The 20,881-nt window shown below is 49.6% G+C and overlaps 1 protein-coding gene across 1 annotated transcript in view; it reads right to left on the bottom strand.

The window, feature by feature from the left end:
• CACNA1E (calcium voltage-gated channel subunit alpha1 E) overlaps positions 1–20,881 on the bottom strand; it is a 234,373-nt gene that overhangs the window by 170,764 nt on the left and 42,728 nt on the right. Inside the window, exon 4 of the mRNA XM_059728377.1 lies at positions 2,360–2,463. Within this exon, the coding sequence (XP_059584360.1) occupies positions 2,360–2,463 (104 nt within the window). The remainder of the gene's footprint in view (positions 1–2,359; positions 2,464–20,881) is intronic.

The raw sequence follows: 20,881 nt of genomic DNA, 5'->3' as shown, positions 1-20,881 counted from the left end.
AGCAGCAGATGCAAAATTGCTCTGTATCCACTTCACAAGCAATAACATATGCTTACACACCCATGAACATTTTAGGCACAAAAAAATCAAGGCAGTGCATATATAGCTCCATGCCTCCATGCAAAATTATTTAGTTTGTGCATCCAAAGGCAGGCCTGTGTGCACACCCAGGAGCTAGGTGCACAACCTATGTAATACATGTCTTGTCTGATAACTTTCATGGTTTTTGCTCTCCAAACATGCTGTGCAGATACTTACTTTGGATAATGATGTAGGAAAAGCTATTGGGAGCACAAGCAGTTTTTCTAAATAACTTGACAGAGGAGGACAGTTCTTAAGAATTTTTCCCATCTGAACTTCATGGTGCAAGAGAGGCACTGATAGGTGGGGCAGGACTGATGTGGGCACAGTAGTACAGTGTATGCTTTCTTTATACAACTCAGCCTCAGCACTTCACTCCTGACCTAATCTTTCAATTAGGGCATTTCCAGAGCTGGGACTAAGCCACATTGCGACTGCTTGCTTGATGCCTAATTATTTTTTAAAGAGTGGATTTACTACTGGTGTGAAATGTCAGGCAGAGATAGGACACATCGTGAACATGAAGGGCAAGCTCTTTTATCTATTGTTTCTTTGCAAAGAGGCCCTCACCTGGCTACTGTGGGAGCATCACCTAGGCCAGTAAGACAGGGAGTTCTGTCTCAATCCAGAGGACGACTTCTGTAACATGGACACTGTGCACTAGAAATCAGACAGCAGCCACAGACTCCTCTCCCAGAGACCACCAAACAGTGGTCAGACAGTAAATGATTTGGGAGTCACACCCTGGAGACAGAAGGCTCCATATGCTATGACCAAATCCCAGTGACCACTAAGCCAAAGGACATGATGTCCTCTTGGGATACCCTGCTGGTGAACAAATTTCATCCTCCCCTCTGGTCTCTCTCCAGAATGAAAAGGCTTATGCACTCCTTCACCCACAGTCCCAGCATGACCCAGTCTACCAATTTACTGGTGCATGCAAAATGCTGTATACTGGGTGTCTGGAAGAAGAAGGGATTAAGATCAGCAAGTAGACTGACTTCTTTATATATCCCCATCATGTAGATGAAAGTGAAAATGAAATCTCCCCAGAAAAAACTTCAGGCCCGGAAGGATCCAACCACCCATTGCCTTCTGCATGGCAGCTGAACAAAAATCTCTGGGTTCAGTCAGTTCTTAAGATTTCCAACCTTGATCCACTAGAGAATAATTGGCCCTTCCACTGGCTGTGAAGGAGGAAAAACCATCAATGGCCTGCAAAATCTTTTCACCCAAGAGTTAGTCATGCTTCCTCCTGGGTTACCAAAGGGGCCTGTGAGATCAGCGAAAAGGGAGAGCTGAGCTCCTTCTTCCTGGAAAACACTAAATTCTGGTCTCCTTGGCTAGGGACAGAAGTTACACATAAATGGGTTTAAGTCATCAGATACTGGTTTAAACCTGTAACAGAACAGAAGATCAGTGCACATAAACCAGTTTCAAAATGGCAGAAACTGGTTTAAGATACTCTTGGCTGAATGTAGTATCAGACTTAACTGATTTGAGTCAAACTGTTTTATGAAATTTCTGTCCCAGAGCCCTTCCTGGTTCAAGTTAAATCAGAGTCCCCCAGCATCCCAGCATGCTTTCCATCCCTGGCCTGGGCTGTGCTGTCTCTTCCAGCAGAGAAGGGTTTGGCTGCGGGGAAGGGGGGAGGCAGGACTGCCTCCCCAGGCAACTCCCAGCTGGGGTCTGGGGTCTGTGGCCAGGGAGGGAGTTAAACACCCCTTCTCCCGAGTACAGAGCTTCCCTGCTGCCTAACTTACTAAAACTTACTGCTGGATGCAACTGTGGACTACAAATCCCAGAGGCACTTGGAAGCAGGAAGAAGAAGCGATGAGCAACCCTGCAGAGTCCTGCTGCTGTAACTGTGGACTGCAAATCCCAGAAACCTCAGGAGCAGCAGGAAGAGGAAGCGAACACACAGCCCATGCTGGCTACATGCCAGAAAGCCATGCTCTAGCACCCCCCAGCTTCTGGCCTGAGCCACTGCAGGCATGTGACTGCATCTTCTCAATCAAAAGTAAATGTGTGTCCAGTTGTTTCTCAGTTTAATCTCTGCATCTTAGACTAACCTGCAAAGACTAAATCAATTCAGCCTCCGGCTTTTAGACTGTCTGTACTTAGCCCTTGAAGTCAGTGGATTTTCACCAGTGACTTCAATGTGGCTATGACTTCACTCTCTCCATCCCGAGTGATCATATAAGGGTTTTTCCAAGCCTGAAAGGCACGAAGAATGAACATAAATAGACCTGGCAAGGGACCAGGAGATGAGACTTACTGGGAATGCCTGAGACGAGCTTCAGAGGTCTGAGCACACGCACTGCCCGCAGCGTCCTCAGATCCACGTGTGTGTTGAAGTGGGTTCCAGCTGTGGCAAGGATGCTGCAGCCAAATCATAAGAAAGCAGAGTCACTATTTATAGAGCCTTGGCAGTGCAAACATTACTTGAAGAGGGAGGCGGAATGGCTCGGCCATCACCGTCGAGGCACCTGACAGCCTGAATTGGTGCACCTTGCCCTCCAGTGAGTCAGCTCTGTGTGCTCAGTCTAAACATAGCAGTGTTTGCCAAAAGATAAAGATAATAATTAAAATCAACACACTGGGGCCAGGATCTGCATTCCCAGCCTGAGCTCAGCGAGATCCACCCAGCACTGCACTGAGGCATCGAGTTGCAGGCTCAGCCTTTGGCCTGGATCCTCAGAACTGGTTCTTTGACATAAGGGCAAGTCAGGTGTAGGTGCTATACAATTGTACAGCTTTCTGATCACAGAGCTGCTAAGCATCAGTTCAGACCCAACACACAATTTAGAGCAGCTTCAAGGCTGCACTAGGTTTTTCCCTGTGGTAACACCCATCCCTCACATTGGCACTGGTAGACCAGCCTTTAATGGCTGCATAAGCCAGAATCAGGCATCCTGTCAACCCCCTCATCAGCACAGGGTATGCAGTACACCACAGAGCCATGCAGAGGAGCTGAGCTAGCTCTGAGTGAGAAGCAGTGTACTTTAGCCCAAGCAAAGCAGTATGCTAAGGCACTGAATTAGCTAGATCCAGTATCTCTATATGGCACTGCACTGTGCCATGTAGACATGCCCTCAGCCTCAGCACATGGTGGAATACACCCAGCAGCAGCAAGTAAGCCTGAATCAACCAAGCTTTACAGTTTACATTGCCATTTACATCTGTGCATGGCTCTGACTGCAAAGGGCTCCCAGATAAGGAAGGAAGTGTTTTATACCCTGTTGTCTCCGGTGTAAGCCACTCTGGTGCCAGGCAAGGGGAGAGGCCGACTCCAACATCCATGCAGAGTAGCATGAACCATTAGCTGCTCCCTGTAATTATATCCTGAGTTTTTAAGACTGTTGAGATGGTGCTCTTCAGAACCGTTACTTTTCTTATGGGATCAATTTAATCTCCCTCCAGGGCACTATCAATCTGGAGCAGAGACAGCACTCAGAAGATCAGCGTCTTTCCCCAGGTAGTTACTGACACAACTCAGGATTAATACTCTTCAAGCTAAAGTTAACATGTCTCTTGAACCTGTCAGTGTCACAGCACAGCTGGACAATGGTGGAGTCCAGCCTTGGGGACTGAACAGTAAGCAGCAACCATGATGGGAAGAGAAACAAACAATGGGGTATACTTCTGTAAGGAGGCCACATAGCCGTGTCCTGAGGGGTGTTAAATAGAGTGCATGTGCTCAGCCCGTCTCCAGGAAGGGTGCAGATGGTGCCACCTTGCTGGAATGTAGATGCTACACGTCACAGCAGGAAACTGAGCATCAGATACTGATTAATCTTGTACAGAAAGGCCAGATTAGGAGTCAAGGAGTGAGGACCTTCCCTTGGGCAGCCCACATAAGCGTCATACACAATACCAGAACTGCTCAGGCCTTGTTGTTTTCAGGGTGTGAGTCACCTACTGGCAGAGGGCAGGGACAGCTGGAGGTACATACAGGCTGCTTGCTCCACCAAGAGCAGCTCTCTCCCCACAGCTGTGCCTGTACCCCATGATCGGGCCCTACAAATGGAAGGATTTGCTTTAATCAAGGAGAATGGTATGGGAGCTTCCAGGCTGCAACCTAGTCCACACTAACACAGAACCCCATGTCCCACCATGTTCCAAGTGATGGGACTTTACTGTGAGCATACAACCTAAAGGAGCTGAAGTGATCTTACTCTCTTCAAACAAGCCAGAATTACCAACTCACAAACATACCATAACTCTCAGAACAGGTAGTGTTCTTCTTAAAGCCCCAGCTCTTGGACTCATGTGACAAACTCCTCCATGACTGTTTCAGGCTGGACATAAGGAAGAACTTCTTTACAGTCCGAACCCCCAAGGTTTGGAATTGAACCGCCTCCGGTGGCAGTCTAACACCTACTTTGAACACCTTCAAGAGAAATTTGGATGTTTATCTTGCTGGAATCCTATGATCCCTGCTGACTTCCTGCCCCTGGGGCAGGGGGCTGGACTCGACCTTCTGAGGTTACTTCCAGCCCTAATGTCTATGAAATATAAAATCTATGATTACATCCAAACTTCAGGCTTCATTCAATAAGGATGTAAATGTTGAGCCTTTGGGCTCATAGAGAAGAGCTCAGAAACTAGAAGGCAATGGGAATTCCCAACGAGTCATTTATAAAATGTCACTACTGTTAGGCTAATCTCATGATTTTTGGCTGGGGGCCTGAGTTTCAGTTCCTGAATGCTTGGCATTGATAATACGGCAAGGCACACACTGAACTGTCCTACCGCAGGCTTACAGAGGAAACTAGTAATCCCCAGCTTTCCAACCTGAGCTCATGTGCACTACTTCTGCCTTCCGATATCTTTCCTCACCAGCACAGTGGGATGGGTGCATAGATCCAAGGTAATAAGTGGTAAGCAGGACAGAGAATAAAAAGGAACCTAGACTTGCATTAGTGAGAGGATCACTGTGTGCTCAACAAGTTACTGCTGCCAGAGAGGAAGCGTGCATCATGTTGCCATTTCTACCCCTACCCAACCTGTGCTTTTCACTGCCCAGTCTTGAGAATAACAGGCCAGATCCACAAGAGTCTGAGATATCTGCTCACCCAACACAGAGTGCCAGGACTTGTGCTTCATCATACGCCCATGAAGGGGTGGATCTGGTAGGTTCAGTGGTGCAGTCACACACACCCCTTCCACACTAGGTCACATGCTGACAGCTCCAGTTCTCTGGGGACCCAGACTCCTGAGTCACCTACAGAGTCCAAGGAGGGCTGGAGTGTGGTGCCACTTGGGACACCCAAGGGAACCAGGTGAGGAAGGGGGCACTCATTCAATGACACTGCTATCTCAGGCTGACTGAAGACAGGGAAGCTCCACAAGCACTCCTGGCTCACTCAAGCTTGGGGCTGCCAGAAGTGGCTGTGCAGGATGCTGGACTCCACAGAAGCAGGCAGGTCTCTACTCTTTCCCTCTCCACCATGTTTCCTCTGCTGTCCCAGGGAGCAAGTAGAGGCTGGGCCCCATCCAGCACTTGTTTCTGGCCAGCAGGCAACACCCTATGTGACTGATCAGGGGGCAGGTGCTGAAAAGAGGGACCTGTTCACAGCCACTGCTGTCCCTGGCCCAGCCCAGCACCCTATGCTCCTGCTCATAGACACTTCCAGCCACAATGAGGCAGCAGTGGCTCTGGGGCCTAGGTTAGCTGGGGACAGTGGTGGCAGCAGGCAGTCCCTCCTTCCTGCACCCAGAGGTAAACCGCTGGAGAGGGTAATGGGAAGGGAAATGGAAAGAGAGGAGAGGGGAACAGTTGGGTTGCCCAGAGGGGAGGGGAGGGAGTCTTACCTATTTTGAGGATTCAAAATAGTCTTGGTAGATGCCACCACAGCATGGTCTATTCACTGGGAGGTTGTAGGGAAAGGGTGAAACCCCCTGAATTCCTAAATCTGCCCATGTCCCCATATGTACCACCTTCCACTCACTCTTTTGGCTGCTTGTCTAGGAGGTTACCCCACACCCACTGCTGTGCTGGAGAAGCATGTGCTGTCTTGTGTGCTGTGCATCACATGAGGACCTGAAAAAACCAAGCCTCAGGGTCATGCCCTCAGCTGATGTGAACTGCCAGAAGTCCCTGGAAGTTGGTTCAACCAGGCAGATCTTCACCAGCTCACGGTCTGACCTCGGCGCTCTCTGAGCTTCAGAGAGAGTTCACAAGGGGCATTACTAACTCTGCATCCAGCCTATTCTGGAAAAAGCAGGGAGGGAAAGAGAAGCAGTGTGTGAGTGTGATTGTGTGTGTGGGGGGAGAGGGGGGCCCACAGGGGAAGTTGAAGGAGGAGAAAGAGAAGACAGGGAGGAGAGTGGGACAGAGGGAGGGAGCAACCTCAGAGATGTTTGCAGCAATCCAAAAACCTAGGGAAATTGGGTCATTGTTCCACTAATTCATCTAATTACAGGCCAGAACAGCTCTCTGCTATGTCTCCTGTGTGCTGAGCAATTAGCACTCCTTCTACTCTTGCTCCCTGATGTACAGCAGGTACAAACCTGCCCCTTCAGAAAGAGGAGTTCTGTTTCCTAGGATACACAGACAGGAGGAACTATTTAACATCAAATCAGGTTGTTACAACTGAGTTCTTGTCCCCCTTCTGCTTATGATGATGGATTTGAAAATGGTAAATTGGGAAGCACTGAGAAATAAACACCTGTTGTCTAGCTAACCTGGAAGTTGCTTTGGGCCGCGGTTCTTGCCTGACAGTATCATGCCACTGCATTTAATAATAAAAACGTCTGTTAAGGTAATGCCTAAGACCCTACCACAAAGCAAGCTCTGTTGCTCTGGGTGCTGGACAAACACAAGCGCAGCCGACTGACACCGCACCTAGGAACAAGACGAGTAACAGGGTGGTGTTGAGGGTGTGAATAATGGGGACAGGGGAGAACACTGTGCTTGTTCCATATTAGCTTTCGGGAAGAGGGTTACATGGAAGGGGGCAAAATAAAAAGGGAAAGAAACTGAAGTGAGAGGGCTATCAAAGGGAAGGGGAGAAGGAGACAAGGCAGGGGAGATTAATAGATGTGGAGTAGAGCTCAAGTGAAGTATTGGAGCCAACAGTCACTCAGTACAAGGTTGTCAAAGTCCAGTTCCCCCTGTAGAAAGCCCCATGAGCAGCTGAAGATCTCTGCTTTGGCTGTTTCTGCACTTGTTCCTACTGGTTGGAGTCTCTGGCTAGTTCCTTTTTGTAATTTTCTCTCGTGACCACATGGACCCTGGGGTTTTAGTGCCCCCCAGCACGGCAGAGCATTTCCTCTGAACCATTCTGGAAGCGTCCAGGAAGGTGTCCCAGCTTGGCCCCTATAATGCCTTTTCTCCTCTCCCAACCCCAAAAGCAACAATCCCAGCTTCAGCTGCTTCCATGATTGCTCTTGCCATGCATGGATGGCATGCAGCCTCTTACCCACAGGGACCCACTATAGGGCATGTCCAGTAAAATCCACTGGCTCCTGAAGCATATGCACTAGAACAACCAGAATCCCACTCATCTGCTCAGCAGAGTCTGACTGGCTGCATTTGGCCTTTGACAAGAAAGCACAGCTGTCTTCCTTGCCTGTGGGTAGGCACTTCTGTGGTTCCTTCAGCTAATCTTCCTCCTGTCCAAAAATGCCTCAGGGAAGGAGTACAGCAGGAGTGAGAAAACAGGAAGCCAGGAAAAGGGAAATATATAGGGGCTCTAGGGAGCAGACAGGAGTTGAGGGGTTCAAGGGAGGAAAAAGGAGGAGAGTCAGGGCAAGAGTAATGCAGGGAGAATAGATGAGATAATAAGAAGGGAGGCCTTGGCATCAGGACTCTAGGGCAAGAGAGGAGACACTGGATGTCAACAGAGGGCCAATGCAGGCAGGGATCTGCAAGCAGAACTTGCCACAGCCCTGTGTATGTAGAGGGGCCAAAAGAGGAAGGAAGGAGAGAACAGAAAAGTGAATGGAAAGGAGGAAAGGAAGATCAAGGTGGGAGCTGAAGAGAGATAGAACAGCATGAGAGCACAAAAGTATGTGTGTGTAAAAGAGGGACTTAACAAGAAACTTCTCCACTCCGCCTCAGACACCTCACTGAAAAAACCTCTTACCCTGAACACTTCCTCCAGCCATTTCCAGACTATGCCTACTGATGTCCCCTCACCACGCAGCCCCAAGCCAGGCCCCTACAGTTTTCCCCTTAGCTTGATATCAGGACTCTCAACAAGCCTTCAGCCAATGTTACCCCTTAAGCTAATGCTAATCTGCTCCAACACCACCCAGCCCCCAGAGTGGCTTTTCCCCAGAGGGCAGGGGAATCAAGATGAGGTAGGAGATTGGATGCAGCAATGTGGCCAGCTACCCTACTTGGGTAGTCATGGCATCTGTTTTAGACACACCTAATGTCGGTCATTCTTTTGAGGCCCAATGAACTGCATGGTTACGAGATCCCTGATATAACAATTTTCAGGAAAGCACCCGCTCTCTTCCTATAAGATCCTTATCTTTGGGGTCTACTCCTCATACACACACTCTTCACCCTTCATCCAAAACAGTTCAGATCTGCTGGCCTTCCCATTGTGCTGGAGGCAAAAGGAGCTGTTTTTCCTGTATGCTACTCTACTTTCAGCTCCCAGTTCAACACCGGCGCTTTATTTTAAGCATGTGAGTACTCCCATTGACTTCAATTAGGCAAATATATGAGTACCTTGCTGATGGGGGTCTTAAGTTAAAAGTGCCTAGGATTGAAGCCTAAGATAGTTGCGTTGTTAAATTGGCTGTTAAAACAAAAATCAATAAGTATTATAAATTGCCATTATATAGTAATGTCTAGGAGGGAGCAGGGATGAGAAGCTTAGATTTCTCCCATTTCACTGCTGAGAACTAAAGCTGAGGTTCTGCTGCAACCTGAACCCATTTCTCCCCAAAAGGGATAACTGGATTCCAGTCCGGCACAACAGTGTTTGGTACGGGGCTGTTCTTCATGCCTGGGGCAGGCAGAGATCCCCAGGAGTCTCTCCTTTTGTTTCCATATGTGCATGTGCTTGGGTGTCCAAACAAGCCTCAAAAGCTAAAGCAAAGCCCAATCTGAAACCACCGAGTTTTGACTCAGTGTCAGGACAAAACTATTCAAAACTGCCTGTGGGCTGACAGGGACTCAGCCTCAGGTATTCATACCTTCACCATGGCTTGGCTGGGCTACAGCATTGCCTGTATCTAAACACAAAGCCTTCAGCACTAAGGAAACTCCAGCACTGCAGAACACCATGGCGCATCTCCTCAACCTTGTCTACTGCCTGTTCATTAAACCCACCCTCCGCTCCCTGTCCTGGCTTCCTATGGAATATTAAATTCAATTTGAGATCTCAGTCCTTATCTTCACAGTGCTATGCAACCCGACTCGAGGATTTCTAAAATATGAATGAAGCTCTGAGGTGAAGGCCACGGTCAGCAGCTTCGCTCCTGAGGTAGAATGGCGCTCTCCACAATGAGGGGGAAGCTGGTCTGTGCAGGGGATGGAGCTTTCTCAGGGGGTGGTTTCCAACCGGGCAACATGCTCACCCAGGAGCTAAGGACCAGGGTAAACCTTATTGCTTTCCACTCTAGAAACAAAGCACATTTTCTCACCCTTGCCTGCTCTAACAGACACTAGGCAACACGTGCACATACATTTATAATTTTTAAAAGTCCAAAATCAGACACCATGCTGCTCACTTCTCTCTCTTATCCCACACATCCCCCCACCTCCCCAGCCCCAACCAAAGGTAAAGGAGGAGGAAACACACACATGGGAGAGGTTAGGCAGGTTGCTAAATGCACTACTAGAGGGATGGCTAGATACTCCAGTGATGAGTCTGGGGTATGAATTCATATAAAGCAGAACACAGCAGAAGGGAATGTTTCTAATGCAAAGTCATAAAATAACCCAGATTTATGTGAAGGGCTTGCAAACCTTTTAATAAGCCTCCAGGCAAGTTTCATGCGATACCGGCGCAAATATTTCATACTACTCTAAATTAGCTGCTAAGAATGGGAGTCCTCTGTGGCAATGTGAGATGCTCACTGTCCCACTCAGGGATGTGGGGCTCATGGACAGTTTCAGCCTTTAAAATGAGTGAAGCAGTTCCCCCCGCCCGAGCCCGAGCCTGAGCCTGAGCCCATCTCTGACAAGCAGAGCAGCTAACAGTTCTGCAACCCACTAGCCATTGAAAAGACTGATCATACTACCAGGAACTTTCCATTAGGGTCCATCATAAAGATAAGCCTGCCTTACATACACAAAACCAGCTGCCTGGCACCCAGTGGAGTGTGCAAGTGCATGGGCACACCCTTTGGTATTCACAACAGGTAGCCCTGTAGACATTATTGGAAACCTCAAGGGAGCGATCCTCAATGCACAAACTAAGTCTATTCCATCTCGGAGGAAAGGCAGCAGGAGGGCACAGCAGCCCCCCTGGCTCTCCAGGGACCTAGCAGACCTCCTGAGGCTAAAAAGAAAGGCCTACAAAGGATGGAGGATGGGAGTCACCTCCAAGGAGGATTATTCTGCACTGGTCCGGTCCTGTAGGGAGCAGACCAGGAAAGCCAAGGCTGCAACTGAACTCCAGCTAGCTTTGAGCATCAAGGACAATAAAAAGTCCTTTTTCAGATATGTGGGGAGCCGGAGGAAAAACAGGGGCAACGTTGGACCCCTGCTGAACCAGATGGGGCAACTGACAACTGAAGCCCAGGAAAAAGCCAACCTATTAAATAGGTACTTTGCGTCGGTCTTTCATCAGCCCCATGGGACGCCTGTGCCTGCTACAGGGCTGGGAAGTCCGGGTGAGGGTGATCCCCTGCCCTCCATTAATGCTGACTTTGTGAAGGAACATCTTGAGAAGCTGGATACCTTCAAGTCAGCCGGCCCTGACAATCTTCACCCCAGGGTACTCAAGGAGCTGGCGAGCATCATAGCCCAGCCTCTAGCGCGGATCTTTGAAAACTCTTGGCGCTCTGGTGTAGTGCCCGAAGACTGGAAGAAGGCCAACGTAGTGCCTATCTTCAAGAAAGGGAGGAAAGTGGATCCGGCTAACTATAGGCCCATCAGCCTGACTTCTATCCCGGGGAAGATCTTAGAAAAGTTTATTAAGGAGGCCATCCTTAATGGACTGGCCGACGCCAACATCTTAAGGGATAGCCAGCACGGGTTTGTTGCGGGTAGGTCTTGCTTGACCAATCTCATTTCCTTCTACGACCAGGTGACCTATCACCTGGACAAGGGAGATGAGATTGATGTCATATATCTTGACTTCAAAAAAGCCTTCGATCTGGTGTCCCATGATCGTCTCTTGGAGAAACTGGCCAATTGTCGCCTTGGGTCCCCCATGATCCACTGGCTGGAAAATTGGCTCCGGGGTCGGACCCAGAGGGTAGTAATTGATGGAAGTCACTCATCGTGGTGTCCTGTGACCAGTGGGGTCCCCCAGGGCTCTGTCCTTGGACCCATACTGTTCAACATCTTCATTAACGATGTGGACACTGGAGTCAAAGCGGACTGGCCAAGTTCGCCGATGACACCAAACTTTGGGGCAAAGCATCCACGCCAGAAGACAGGCGGGTGATCCAGGCTGACCTGGACAGGCTCAGCAAGTGGGCGGATGAGAATCTGATGGTGTTCAACGCTGATAAATGCAAGGTTCTCCACCTTGGGAAGAAAAACCCGCAGCATCCTTATAGGCTCGGCAGTGCTATGTTGGTTAGCACTATGGAAGAAAGAGACTTGGGAGTCATCATTGACCACAAGATGAACATGAGCCTGCAATGCGATGCTGCGGCTAGTAAAGCAACCAAAACGCTGGCTTGCATCCATAGATGCTTCTCAAGCAAATCCCGGGACGTCATTCTCCCCCTGTACTCGGCCTTAGTGAGGCCGCAGCTGGAGTACTGCGTCCAGTTTTGGGCTCCACAATTCAAAAAGGATGTGGAGAAGCTTGAGAGAGTCCAGAGAAGAGCCACGCACATGATCAGGGGTCAGGGAAGCAGACCCTACGATGACAGGCTGAGAGCCCTGGGGCTCTTTAGCCTGGAAAAGCGCAGGCTCAGGGGTGATCTGATGGCCACCTACAAGTTTATCAGGGGTGATCACCAGTATCTAGGGGAACGTTTGTTCACCAGAGCGCCCCAAGGGATGACGAGGACGAATGGTCACAAACTACTACAAGATCGTTTCAGGCTGGACATAAGGAAGAATTTCTTTACTGTCCGAGCCCCCAAGGTCTGGAACAGCCTGCCGCTGGAGGTTGTTCAAGCGCCTTCATTGAACACCTTCAAGATGAAACTGGATGCTTATCTTGCTGGGATCCTATGACCCCAGCTGACGTCCTGCCCTTTGGGCGGGGGGCTGGACTCGATGATCTTCCGAGGTCCCTTCCAGCCCTAATGTCTATGAAATATGAAATCTATGAAATAGCTGGCCAGCTGCAAGGGCATAGGCTTCTTATTCAGTATGTATGTGGAGACGTGCTGCCAGGGTTATCAGCCACAGGACTAACCCAAGCACCTGATTCCCACCATCCTTGAGCACTTAACAATTTCATTCCGGATCTGATATATCCCTTAAGACCATCTCTAATTAATATGAGCATAATCAAACAGTAATGCCACTTTGTATTTAAGGACAATATATTTTTAACCCAAATTATATCAAACATTCATTAACCCTTTTAAAACTACAGGCAATTAGAACCTTATTATATGGTCTGGCCCATTTCTGATTTATTGAAAAAAAAATATCCTCTGTATAACATATTGTTCTATTTCACCTAAAAATCACATTACTGAAGAACAGACCTGAATCTGAAATCATACAGAAAAGATCCTCTTTGGGGGTTTTTTTGTTTTATTTTATTTTCTCAGAGCTGAATGTTTTGCAAGGAAATTTCAAAAGGCTCAACCGAGTGTAACAAATCAACCACAAGGAAATAAGGAACAATCCTGAGTATCAAAACATTAAAACTGCTTTAAGGCAACAGCGAAAACAAGCTAGAACTAAACTGTGTAAGGAACAGCTCAACCCTTGTGTTCCAGGGATGGAAGGAACAGCCCCTCCCCTCTAGTGTCCCCTAGCCATGTTGTCATGTAACTTCTCATTATGGGATTTCTCATGTCTTCGCCCAAAGCCTAAGTTATACAGAGGATTCTGAATTTGGTGGACCACTGCTCTGATCCAGCCTGACAATTCCTGCATCCCTAGAACAATCTATTTCCTTTCCAACAGTTATAACAAACACACCTCTTCCAACGCCGATGCACTAATAATTATTTCTTATTTTTAGGCAGAGACCCAAACTAAAATTATATCTCACAGTCCACGTTATCTGAAAAGGCTGCCAGATTGATCTATAAAAATCCCAGTGATCTCATGCTTTTCATCATAGGTATTGAAAAAAAGGAGAGCGAAGGCGTTTTTATAGGTCATACAGGCAAAGGGTTAGTTTTAACTCCTTCAGAAGGAAAGAAAAAAAAAAGATTCCAGGTGAAGGGAAGAGCAGAGAGAATCTATTGCAATAATGCAAATGAGAGCAGAGGTAGGAAGAGAATATATGCTAATAAGCAAAGTGTAATTGAACAGAAAGCAATCACTGGCAGAAAAAGCATGCCTGAGAAAATCTGATGTTTTCAGTTTGTAACTGGGATAATTATTTATTTTATTTATTTATAGCTTTTCAATTTCATTAGCAAGCTCCCCTCTGTAAACAGCCCTTGTATAGTCTCTGGGTCTCCTTCAGACTTTGCTTACACCAAATTCTGAAAGAAACCCACTGAGCCAGGCTCCCAGCTACTGTAAACTGAGACTGGTCTGCAGAAGTCAATGGAGCTGCAACTGGTGCACTCCATCGGAAGAGCTGGCCCAGTGATTTCAGTGGTGTTGCTCTTGATTTATTCCAGGGTGAGTGAAAAAAAGAAAAAGAATCAGGGCAGTTCCACTTAAGAGCAAAACACATAAAAAGTCTCATTGAATCAGTATTCGCAACAAATCTCTCAGCCCACCATAAAATTCACCCTTTCTGTATGATAATACTCCATTCTAACCACCAGCTTGGGGAAAGAAATGTCTAGCACCGTGCTCTAAGGACCCATAAACACAAAATCTACTGAAAGAAGGAACTTGACCAGAGGCCCAATACTCATTGCACTCATACCAATTGTGCATTGGTGTAACTGCAGGACATTAGTGGATTCACTCCCAACCTGACTGATGCCAGTGAAGTCAGAAACAGGATGTAAGCAAACAACTTAGGTTAGGTCAAGGGATGTCATTGTTATGGGTGACCTAAACTACCCAGACATTTGCTGGGAGGAGCAGACAGCCAGGTCTGACCGCTTGCATAGGTTCCTGGCTGTATTACAAGACCTTTACCTTATCCAGGAAGTGCACAGCCCCACTACGGGTAACGCCTTGCTGGACCTGGTCCTGGCCATGGAGGATGACCTGGTGAGGGGACTGCAGGTCCTTGACCACCTGGGCAATAACAATCATCACCTGCTGGATTTCACTATCCAACACAGGGCGTCAAGGGCTTACACCAAGGCTAAAGCCCTTGACTTCAGAAGGGCCAACTTCAATGAGCTTAGGAGACTAGTGGGGGAGGCACTGAGGGCCCAGAAGGTAGAAGAGATGGGAGTCCACGAGGGATGGTCATACCTTAAGGGGGCGATCCTCCAAGCCCAAAGGATAACAGTCCCTGAGAGAAGTAAGGCGGGTAAGAGTGCTCAGAAACCCCCTTGGCTCAGCAAGGGCATTCAGCAATGCCTGAGGACTAAAAGGGGGGCATACAACCAGTGGAAGGGAGGGGCTATCACCAAGGAGGAGGGATTGGAAACTGGCTAATGTGGTCCCAATTTTCAAGAAAGGGAGAAAGGAGGACCCAAGTAACTATAGGCTTGTAAGCCTCACCTCAGTGCTCAGGAAGATCTTGGAGAAAATCATCAAGGAGCACATCTGTGGGGGGCCTGCAGGGGAGATCATGCTCAGGGGCAATCAGCATGGGTTCATCAAAGACAGGTCCTGCCTAACCAACCTGATTGCCTTTTATGACCAAGTAACTAAATCCTTGGATGATGGTGTCACCGTGGACGTAGTCTTTCTAGACTTTAAGAAGGCCTTTGACACTGTCTCTCACCCCATCCTCATCAATAAATTAAGCAACTGTGGCATTGATGCCTACACAGTTGGATGGGTAAAAAATTGCCTGATGGCGTGCACGCAGAGAGTAGTGGTGGATGGGTTTCTCTTAACCTGGCAAGATGTGAGCAGTGGGGTACCCCAGGGTTCAGTCCTTGGGTCTGCACTGTTTAACATATTCATCAGCGACTTGGATGAGGGGGTGGAAAGCATGCTGTCCAAGTTTGCTGATGACACTAAGATGTGGGGTGAGGTGGACACACTTGAAGGGAGAGAGAGGCTGCAAATAGATTTAGACAGACTACAAAAGTGGGCAGATGAGAATAGGATGGGGTTCAACAGAGACAAATGCAGGGTGCTGCACCTTGGGAGAAGGAATCCACGGCATACATACAGGCTGGGGAGTTCCCTTCTTGAAAGCACAGAGGCGGAAAGGGATCTTGGAGTCATTATTAACTCCAAGATGAACATGAGCCGCCAATGCCAGACCACAGCCAGCAAGGCCAGCCATACCTTGTCATGCATCCAAAGATGCATCTCAAGCCGGTCCAGAGAGGTGATACTCCCCCTCTATACAACATTGATCAGACCGCAGTTGGAGTACTGGGTCCAGTACTGGGCACCACACTTCAAAAGAGACGTGGCCAGCCTGGAGAGGGTTCAGAGTCCTTTTCTCCCCAGCACCACCTGGGCTGACGAGGAACAATGGTAATAAGCTGATGGAGAATAGGTTTAGGTTAGAGATCAGAAGGCAATATTTTACAGTTAGGGTGGCCAAAATCTGGAACCAGCTTCCCAGGGAAGTGGTCCTCACCCCTACCTTGGGCAAATTCAAGAGGAGGTTAGATGATCACCTGTCTGGGGTCTTGTGAACCCAGCGTTCATTCCTGCCTGTGGCAGGGGGTCAGGCTAGATGATCTGTTCAGGTCCCTCCTGACCCTAGCTACGATGATACTATGAACTGCATGCACAACATAATCCATGGGCCTCATTTTCCCTTGCCAAGCATTTTGTATTTGTAGACTGAGTGTGACATTTGTATACGCAGACTGAGTGGAACATTCTTGCCCAGGTAATATTTTACCCCTGATTTGCTTTCATTTTGCAGTGGTGCAGATGACTAAATAAGGGATACAGCAGCAGAGTCAGGCTTTCTATGTCCAGTAATGGTTGTCACACTACACAAGTGAGTCATCCTCCCATCTCATATTCAACTTCCCGTCTTCCTTTTCCTGACTGAAAAGCTGCAGATGGGGCCAACCTTCTCCTTTTAACCCTGGAGTCATGCAGCAGAGATGACAACGACAAAAATTTACCTGCCAAGGGCATCAGACCAAGCTTTTTATTTATTTATTTATTTAGATTTTCCTCATTCCAAGCCAAATTAGCCAAAACAAATTCCAAATCTGTGAGTCAGTCCAAAACTATAAGTGGCCCTACTACCGGCCAACATCCTCCACCCCCATCTGGGGCTCCAAATGTTTCCAAAACCTTTGGCGGGCATCCTACTTGCAGGCCCAAGCAGCTTGGGGTTCGGATGCCCCCGAGTTTCGCTTGCCCTCAGCCATAAGGCTGCAGGAGCAAGCTAGGAAGGAGTATCCCCTTTCCATAAAGTGGGTGTAAAGCCAAGACCTTCCCATTCCAGCAGCTAAGTGGGAGGTTTACTATACATTACCTTGGTAGGTACTGTCCCTGTTCAGGAGACCAGTCTTCCCCAGGTCTGACTAGGAAGACTGCCTCAGTGGTCACAGTGTTTCCCTTGCCAGGCAAGCATAGACTACACTTGATCTAAGCACACAAGAGACCGAGCACCTGATGTTAAGCCAGGCAGATTTTCAGTCCCTGTTGAGGACTGTTCTCTGATAAGAGAATGTCCCCTGTGATATTAGTTTACAAGTTATTCACACTGAGCCTTCTCTAGTTTTCTCTTTAGATCATTATTTTTCCAGGTCCAGAGACCCATTTAATGATGGGATGTCCGGGCTGGAGGAAGAGACCTTTCATACATTTCACAGATTTCATAGACATGTGGGCTGGAAGGGACCCCGGAGGATCATCGAGTCCAGCCCCTGCCCCGTGGCCAGAAAGTCAGCAGGGATCATAGGATCCCAGCAAGATAAGCATTCAAATGTGTCTTGAAGCATTTGACTCAAAGTGAGTGCTTGAACTGCCTCTGGTGGCAGGCTATTCCAGACCTTGGGGGCTCAGACAGTAAAGAAGTTCTTCCTTATGCCCAGCCTGAATCAGTTGCGGTGGAGTTTGTGACCATTCGATCTTGCCATCCCTTGGGGTGCTCTGGTGAATAGACGTTCCCCCAGATCCTGATGAGCACCCCTGATAAACTTATAGGTGGCCACCAGATCACGCCTGAGCCTAAGCTTTTCTAGGCTGAAGAGTCCCATGGCTCTCAGCCTCTCATCATAAGGTCTATTTTCCTGACCTCTGATCATGTGCGTGGCTCTCCTCTGCACTCTCTCAAGCTTCTCCACATCCTTTTTGAATTGTGGAGCCCAAAACTGGACACACTACTCCAGCTGCAGCCTCACCAAGGCTGAGTACAAGGAGAGAATGACGTCCCGGGATTTGCTTGAGAAGCATCTATGGATGCAAGCCAGCATTTTGCTCACTTTACTAGCTGCAGCATCACATTGAAGGCTCATGTTCATCTTGTGGTCAATCATGACCCCCAACTGGGAATCTGAGAACACTAATCAAAGCCTCCACAGCCACTCTACTCTACTAGGGAAACTTTGTCATAAATAATTGAGCTGGTCAAACTATTCAGTGCAAATAGGTCGTCTGATGAATTTAGCCTCTATTGTGTTGTTGAACCAATCCTGATATCTGCAAATGGATTCGCTATTAGCAGTATTTGCTCAGTTCACACAAACAAATCAACCTATGGGCTGTTTGCAAACTGTTCATTTTTTTTTACTTTCCATGAGATGTTATTCCTGACTGTTCACCTGGACCACATGGTATTGCTCCCACTCCCAAACTGGATTGGCTGAAACATTTCAAACAGGGGATCAGAAATTAACAAAGAGTGAGAGCACAGTGCCCAAGCATTTGGGCAAACAAAATCCCACTCAGAGGGATGTTTGCAAATAATGACTAATAAGAGGCACAAACATGGTTGACATAAACAACCATTCAGACCACAAATCAATAGTTGTGCACATGCTGCTTTTGCAGGATTCCAATAGGAGGGAAAAGGAAAACCTGAGAAGGACTGACATTTGCATCAGACTCACCCAGTCAGGTCTCTTCTGCTGTGAAATGCCTATGAGGTGTTATCCTACAGCTTAACGGCTGCTTATACACTGCCATACGTTGTTCAGAGATCACCTTGGTAGCAGATGCCATTCTTAACATGCTCTAAATCACATTCAAAACCCTCAGTGACAACTTCTATTGGTGTGAATCAGTAAGGTTATAGTTTATGCCATCTGAGGTTCTGGCCCATCAAGCAGAGTCCATCAGGTCCAGTGCCTGTACTCAGAGGCCATCAATTCACCAAGAGGTCCACAACAACATCCTCTGTAAGCCCCCTCACAAACCATAGCCATAGAGCACACAACAAGCAGGGGAGACAGGAACACTGCAAACAGCTTGTCACTGTGGGGTGGAAATTAGATATGTTAAAATACACTCATATGATCCAAGGAGAAGATCATGCCTTGAACTAAGGGGCACAGAAACACCCCCCACCCAAAAACCCCCCACCATAGCCCAAGCCAATCTAACCCAAAGAAAAATTCTTTCCTGTCTTAATATCTAGTGGCCAGTTTCACCCTGAGCACATGAACCAGACTCCACAGGTAAATTCCCCACCTCATCTTCTCTTTCCTTGAGTTTAACTTTATTAGAGGACTAGAAAAATGCCCATCATGAATGACAGGCTGGGGGGGAGAAGGGGGGCAGAGTGGGGATGGAGATCCGTGGCCGGCACCACACTATCCCCCCGCCGCTCTGGGTCCAGCCTCGTCCCCCCCTCCCACCGCCACTTTGGGTCCTGCCCCGCTCCCCTCCCACTGCTGCAGGTCCTGCCCTGGTCCCCCTCGCCACTGTTCTGGGTCATGTCCCACTCCCCCTGCTGCTCTGGGTCCAGCCCCACTCCATCCCCTTCCCTGCTGCTCTGTGTGCAGGGGAGTGGGGGACGTGGTTGCATGGAGGGGTTCATGGCCATGGGGCATGGCATGGGGAGCGGCCATGGGGCAGGGAGTGCTCACCAGCTGCATGGTGCAGGGAGTGGCCCCGGGGTGTGGCACAGAGCATGCAGGGGAGGGGAGGATGGTGCACTGTGGCATAGGGAGCAGCCATGACAGGGGGAGCACCCACTGGCTATGGACGTATGGTGTGGGGAGCAGCCCTGGGGTGTGGTGCGGGGTGTGTGGGAGGTGTGGCACATGACTGTGGGGCATGGCACGGGGAGTGACCACGGCACGGAAGCATGGGGAATGGCCATTGGCTGTGGCTGCATGGCGTGGGCAGCAGCCCTGAAGTGTGGCATGGGTGCCCTGCCATGCAGCTACAGGGAGCAGCCATGGTGTGGGGCGCGGTTGCAGGCTGCGCCCATGTGCCATAGGAAGCAGCACCAGGGTGTGACATGGGGCACATGGTGCATGGCTGCACCAGGGGGTGTGGTGGGGCATGGTGCAGGAAGCAGCCAGGGCACAAGGGGATGGGAAATGCCTGCCAGCTGCAGTCACGTGGCGTGGGCAGCAGCCCCGGGGTTGGCGCGGGGCACACAGGGGCCCTGGGGGTGCAGCCATGGGGCATGGCACAGGGAGTGGCCATGGTGCAGGGAGCACCCACAGGCTGCACCTATGTGTGTTCCCAGGGTGCGTTCCCAGGTGTTCCCATGCAGCATTCCCAGGGTGTGGCGTGGGGAGTATAGCGTGTGGGGGGGGCATGCGATGCGGACACATGGAGTGGGTGGAGCGAGGCTGCAGGGCATGGCGTGGGGAGCAACCACAGCACGGGGAGCAGCCAAGGTATAGGGAGCACCTGCTGGCTGAGGCAGGGGAGCAGCCCCAGGGTGTGGCGTGGGGCACGCGCCAGAGGGGGCTTGCATCAGAGGGGCATGGTGTGGGGAGCAGCCGTGGGGTGTGGCACGGGGTGCGCATGGGAGATGTGGCTTGCAGCTGTGTGCTGCAGCTGGCAGGTGCTCCCGTGCCCCCTGCACCAGCTTCCCATGCTGCACCCTGCGGCCGTGTGCCCCACCCCACCCCAACACGCCCCTTGGCCACGTGCTTCAGCTGGAAGGTGCTGCCCATGCACCCCCATGCTGGTTCCCCCCGTGCTCTGAGCGCCTCGCAGCTGTAACCGTAGCCAGTGGGTGCTCCCCATGTGGGGGAGCATGGCTTGTGGACGCGCGGGGTGGTGTAGCATGCAGGCACGGGGTGCCATGCATGGAGTGGGTGTGGGAGGTGCACCACAACCCGTGGCCGCATGCTGCAGCCAATGGGCGCCCCCGCTCAGCCTGCTCCCACGTGTCCCATGGCTGTAGCTGGTGAGTAATCCCCATGGGAGGGTGGGGCATGTGGCCACAGGGTGCCATGCAGGGAGCGGGTGCATGGGGCACGCCCTGTCCCGTGGCCACTTGCTGCAGCTGGTGGGCTCTCCCTGCGCACCTGGCACCCGCTCCCTATG

Source organism: Alligator mississippiensis, chromosome 5, assembly GCF_030867095.1.
Source record: "Alligator mississippiensis isolate rAllMis1 chromosome 5, rAllMis1, whole genome shotgun sequence".
NCBI lineage: Eukaryota > Metazoa > Chordata > Crocodylia > Alligatoridae > Alligator > Alligator mississippiensis.
Note: the sequence above shows the minus strand (reverse complement) of the source record. Positions and strands in the feature narration are given on the sequence as shown.